We start from the raw sequence: 6,099 nt of genomic DNA, 5'->3' as shown, positions 1-6,099 counted from the left end.
TTTGAACAGCTTTATGTGCTGTTTATGATCCTGATCAGTAGCAACTTTAGCATGTATAAAAAGTGCTATGTCGTCGCTGTTAGAAAATATAGCTAAATGTTGCTTTAGAAATAAAAGTTTGGATCTAAAATGAGTAAAGGATACAAGCATCTTCAGCAGACTGAATGTAGTACTATGTTGTTGTGTAGTCTCTTATTGTCACAATGATGCATTCATGTAAACGCAGCATTTTGCAGCATTCGGCTGCAGGTGGAGCTTCCTGAGCAAACATGGTTATTCATGTTCGTCCTAACATTTTACAAATAAACTGTAATTAACATTTCATTCATGAAAGATGTTATATAATGACCAAGAAGTTGTAGTACAGAATGCAGAATAATGCATGAATGAGTGCTTTAATATGACTTATGAGCAAATACGCTCCTATGGTTAATAGTGTTATTGCTCCATGCATGTGTATGATTCTGCTTTAATCCTTAAAGAGTTCTTACATCTCTGAAACACAAGGTCCTAAACTGCTCTCATAAGCTGAGTGAAGTAAAGGTGTAATATTTCCCTCCTAAACATACTTACAGTCTATCAGGTGTTTTGTTTTATTCCAACAGTCCTGAAGAAGTTAAATGAGCTGCGTTTCACCAGGAAGCAGAAGCTCATGTGTCCTCAGCTTCTGTCCACTTTAAATCATCCCGTGGCCTCTTGTGGGGGCCCGAACCACTGTTTGAAAACATCGGGTTTAATCTAAAACAATGCCACGTGTTTCCTACCATCATGCTTTGTGACTGTGCAGTTAAACGTGCAAAATTCCCTCTGGAGTTTGGTGTAGTGTACTTGTAAAGCAGCTCAACACGGAAAAAGTCAAAGACACAAGTGTCTGGTTTCTTTCCCTCACTGGCGCCCGTGTGCGGCAGCCCGGGCTCACCTCTACCTGAGCGTCTGACAGGAAAGAACGAGCAGAGATACAAAGTACAACTCACAAAATAAAAGTCCGGTTTATTGTCAAACAACAAACTTCGCACATACATCAAAACAGGCCGTCATAAAACAAAGTCGCTGACAAAAACAAAAGAAAAAAGGAAAAAGAAAAGAGGCTCTTTTCTTTGGCCTTACCCTCCCATACAAACAAACTAGTTATGGTACAGCTAAAGTACATACATTAAATTTACTGGAATGCTCTGAGTTCAACGGCTTAAGAGGTTTTTTAACTGTTTTTACAGGTTTTCTCTTCTATCTGCTGAGATATCGTAACATGGTCAACCAAGTAAAATCTTTCGTTAAAGAAGCACCGATTTGGTCTGACAGATCGCTGCTGAGAGAGAAGCTGACCCCCCCTCCTCCTAACAATATGTACAAAAATATAAAATGTAAATAAAAATACAAACAAATTCTCCTTTCGTGTTGTTGTTGAAGAGAAGCCGGATTTCTGCGTCGACGTGTTGGCGGGTTCCTCTAGAAAATTTGTTTTGCAGTTTTGAGGGGCGATCGAGAGAGAGAGTGTGGACGTGGTAGATGTTTGTTGAACTCTACTTGCTAAAGACCATGTTGGATTTTTTTATTATTATTTTTTTTCCTTTTTAAATCAGTCCTCCAGCCCCCCCACCTGTGACATATCAAAACAGTCAGAGGTGAAGAATCAGGAAGTGGTTCAGCAGGATGGCGCGGGGGGGAAACGCATCAATCGTCATCGTCGGTTTTCTGCTTCTTGGTTTCGACGTCGTCCTGGAAGAAGGAGAAGAAGAAAGTAAGTTAGTGAAACGTGAGCGTGTGACTTGTTGGGTCTCTTTTGATTTATGGAGGGATTTTGGCGTCTCACCTCGTCGTCGTCGTCGTCATCCTCAGCTGCCCGTTTTGTGCCGCCCTCAATCTCGTCATCGTCGTCCTCCTCGTCTTCCTCATCACCTGTGCAACAAAAGAAGACAGTGAGACTTTTTGCACTATTTCAGCAAATGATGTAACTTTGAAGTAGAAAACAAAATTCTTCCAGCTACCTTCTCCGTCATCTTCCTCGTCCTCCTCGTCCACATCCTCGTCCTCTTCATCGTCTACCTCGGGCTCGCCGTTCTCCTCATTCTCCTGGAAAATAAAAAGTTCAGAAAGTTGACTTTACTTCCTGAAACTGAGCGGAGAAAAAGAGCTTAAAGATTAGGAGGAAGTGCCTGGCAGGGGGAACACCAGAGCCATGTATGGAGCGGGTTAGGGCGATGGAGGTTACCTTTCCGTTGGTGGCAGCCTCTTTGCCGTTCTCCTTCTCCTCCTGCAGCTTCTTGTCTTTCAGGTCCTGATGAAAATAAACAAAGAAAGTTTAAATAAAAACGAGCAGCTGATGTATAAAAACTTGTCCCGGCTGCTGCTACCTGATGGCCTAGTTACTGGAGCCCCAGTGCTTGCTGGGAGCTCCTGTCAGAATGAAGGCTTCCTATTTAAACTCCATATTGGTCTCTGCAGATCCTCCCCCCTCCCACTCCATCCCCTCTAATGTGTTGTAATCTGATACTTTGATGTGGCCCCCGGGGCACTCTGGGTATTGTAGTCTTCCGCTGGCTGCCGTCACCGCCATATGTCACGAGACACGCCCGGGAGAGGCACTGCAATACCCAGGATGCACCGCGCCATTTAAAATAACACAGGACGGCGCAGGAGCAGGGGAGGGGGGGGGGGGGGTGATGGAGGAGGAGGAGGAGGAGGAGGGAAGGGGGAGGCGGCGGCGAGCGCGATACACGCTGCTGCTGCTGGCAGCTTGTTGTAACGGAGGCTGGAAAGGACAATAGAAGACGACACATGGCAGGCGAGGAAGCGGCCAGAAAAACGAAAGAAGGCGGCGTGACGGGACCGGAGTCCGCACACACACCGTCACACACACCTTCAGGGTTTTATTTGCGCCCCGCTTGGACCGGAAAACCGCCCGCCGAGCCTATTAATAGCGCTCGGTTTCCTCGTTTTGTCGACATCGTCCGCTCCCAGCCTGTTATCCCCGCTGCACGCACGCCCAACACATACACGGCTATTGATTAATTGCTTTACATAATCTTATTGGTTAAAATCCATTAAGCTGTTTAGGAGCATCGGCGGCTCCTTGGCAGGAGACAAATGAGGTTGAGTTGAGCTGGAGGCTCCGCTCGCTCACTGGCCGACTGTGCGTAAAAAGGCGCTTGTGCGTAAAAATGCTCCACAACTATAAATAGTGGCAGAGCAGGCACCCCGGATTATCAGCGCTAATGCCAGGCCTCAACTTCTGCCTCCCCACCTTCTCCGTATGTTCATTTGTTAGAATCAGTCACAATTATTCAGCTCCGCGGCTCGCTGCTGCTCTTATTATCTAAAGGCTGGATCCTTCACCACCCCCCCACCCCCCCGCCGCTACTGCTGCGGAGCCCCGACTCCCCCCGCGGGGGCTATTAAAGTTTTACCCAATCTGATCCAAAGTCCAATAGGACGGAAATTAACATTTACAGCTGCACAAAGGTGGTCAGAGAGAAGGACAGAGTCCAAACCAGTGACGGATCACAAAGAGGGGAAAACCAGCACCGTCACATCACACCTCCAGCCCGGCCACACAGATACACAGACACATACACACACACACACACACACACAGAGGGGAGAGAAGTGGGCTGCATTACAGAAAAAGAGAGAAAAACTTTTCCCCTGAGACGTAAACGCGCCCTGCAAACGTGCTCCAAAAAGACTGAAGAAGAAGCGGAAGCCGCGGCTCGCTGTGCCACAGACTCTCCGGTAAACGGAGGCTGAATAAACAGAGCCCGTTCAAACAGCCGCCGACCTTCCTGAGTCGGTAAACAAACCGGGTCGGTCGGTGCAGCCACGCAGGCCGCTGCTGCTCCATAAAAACAGGTCCAATGATTAAATAAACAACCTATAAAGACTTGAAGCCCGGAAAGTTGACATCAGTGAATTACGCACCGCCTGCCTGCCTGCCTGCCTGCCTCTCCGTCTCCATTCAAACGGACCAACTTCAGCCTCAAAGCCCCGCTGGAGAGCTTCTGAAAACCCCGTTCAGTCCGCGGCTCAGCCCAGCAGCTGGTTATCGCTCTTTTAAGAAAACGATCCGGGATGTTTCTCTCCGGCTGGAAGCGGGACTCACATTCGATTTTATTCACATTCGCAGGATATGGAATAAAAATGCGCGAATAGGCGCGTCAGTGAGCGGTTGGAGCGGCAGGTAAAGAGCTGTTAAAGCCGTGAAGTGTGTGCGGGAGCGGCTGCTGCTCGCCAGTGAGCGGGTCCGGACCTGCCGTGCGTGTTTCAGAGAGGGGAACCGAGCCGCTTGTATAAACAAAGAACCCGCGCTGACTGTTACTCTCCGGACAATGAGACGCGGACTGAACGCGCAGCCTGTTTCCATGATGCGGTGCTGAGACCCCCCGCTTCTATTTCTATAACATTTTCCATCAGAGGTGAGAGAAAGAACGCGAACACCGGATTCCCCTCTTCTCTCTCTCCGACTCCCACTTCTCAGAGTCCGAATGAGCGCGAAGCGGCGACGGAAGCTTTTTAAAATCTAGGTTACAGGCTGGAGAGCGGATTCTGTGCGGGGCTCAGTGCGGGCGCTGCGGTGAAGGTGCGAGGCGGCTTACCTTTGTAGAGATATCCGAGCTGGTGTCAACTTTAGCGTCTGCCATTGTTTCAGTTCAATAAAATAAAGGACGGCTGAAATGAAAGGTTGAATAAAGTAAATCCCTCTCCTCGGTTAGTCGATCAAACAGTGTTATATTGTGCCAGTGGCCAGCGCTGCTCACGGCCGAGCCTTTAATATAGGCTCATGGGCGGAGTTTAGAGGAGGACGGTGGAGGCTGATTGGCTGAAAGCTCCACAGAGGTGTTCTCTTCGCGCGTTGGAGTGGAACAATGGATAGAATTTCTAAACCCAGAGACCACGCCCCCCTCCCCTCCATCCGCCGCTGCTACTGTCTTTTCTCCACAAAAACAATAACTGACCGATTAAACTCGACAAAACGGACTCTGTGAACGAGCCGCGGTCCGTTTCCACACCGTGAAACCGAGAGAAGTCACTTTACACCGAATTACGCACTAAATATATCGAATGGCAGCGCTTCGGTTGACGTATGTCACATTTTGATTGATTGATGTTCATCTGGTCGACTCAAGCGGCGAGTACGGAGCGCTTCTCCCGCCCACCGACGCGACGAGGGAATAGAAGCTTTGAAGGGAGGGAAAATGTCGGCGACACGGACAGTGTCAGTGGATTAAAGCTCTGTTATAACGCTTCTGTCACCTCTTCCCTCCAGTTCTAAAACACGAATCAGATAAAAGGCTTCAAGAAACGTATAACATTGCCGCCATGTCTCATCAGAGCTCTTCATCCTCGCCTGCTGGCCCCGCCCCCTCCCGCCGCCCATGTTTGAAACTCTCCCTCATCTCTGTTTGTGCGCACTTGACGCTCTTGATTTTTTTTTTTTTTTTTACATAACATCCCATACATTCGTGCGCCAAGGTCGACGCACGAATAAACACACAATGATGGTGGAGCAGAATCTACAGGCACACTGTGACACCGTGCTTGTTCAGTGCTACAGGCTCAGAGCTCAGTGAGCGGGTGCAGTTCAGTGCTGGTGGCCTCATTTCCTCATCTCATTGTTAGAAGCCACGAGAAAAGCCCCGTCGTGGAGGAGGGAGGAAAAAAGCAGTGCGACATAACAGACATGCGATGAGACAAGTGCGCGAGATTCTTCTAATGTGCTCATGAACTGACACGCATTCTTATGAAACACAAGGGCAAACACGGATGTTTCCTTACCGACTTTAGTACTCAGGGCTTTTACAAGCTGAGCATGAGAAGGACAAAGCGGCAAAAAAGCGGCCGCCATTGCTCGCTCAGGATGGGGGGGATGGGAGCAGAGTGTGGTCCGGTAACAGGCAGCCCACATTCACATTCTGCTCTGATGACGCACTCGGCCGCCGAGCACGACTCTGATTGGTCGGCTAAGTGGAATAAACACGGCTTTGGCGCACGGCGTGCGTTGATTGGGTCCCGAAGACGTCCATCAATTCAAACTCGGCTCCGCCGGCGCGCTGTGAGCTGCGGGGCTGGATTCTGGATCCGGACTGCGTGTGTCAGCGCAGAGTT

General features: G+C 49.1%; 1 protein-coding gene across 1 annotated transcript; it reads right to left on the bottom strand.

Annotated features, from left to right (window-relative positions):
* Positions 1-964: 964 nt before the first annotated feature.
* Positions 965-4,759, bottom strand: ptmab (prothymosin alpha b). Its single transcript, XM_069684690.1, has 5 exons — positions 4,590-4,759; positions 2,210-2,275; positions 1,986-2,070; positions 1,811-1,896; positions 965-1,716 (listed from the first exon to the last, which is right to left on the bottom strand). Exons 1-5 carry the CDS (start codon positions 4,632-4,634, stop codon positions 1,672-1,674), a joined length of 327 nt encoding a protein of 108 aa, XP_069540791.1. The 5' UTR covers positions 4,635-4,759; the 3' UTR covers positions 965-1,671.
* Positions 4,760-6,099: the final 1,340 nt, after the last annotated feature.

The sequence above is a fragment of the Semicossyphus pulcher genome, unplaced genomic scaffold, assembly GCF_022749685.1.
Source record: "Semicossyphus pulcher isolate SPU_LCO1_2020_fin unplaced genomic scaffold, fSemPul1.0.p SCAF_7, whole genome shotgun sequence".
NCBI lineage: Eukaryota > Metazoa > Chordata > Actinopteri > Labriformes > Labridae > Semicossyphus > Semicossyphus pulcher.
Note: the sequence above shows the minus strand (reverse complement) of the source record. Positions and strands in the feature narration are given on the sequence as shown.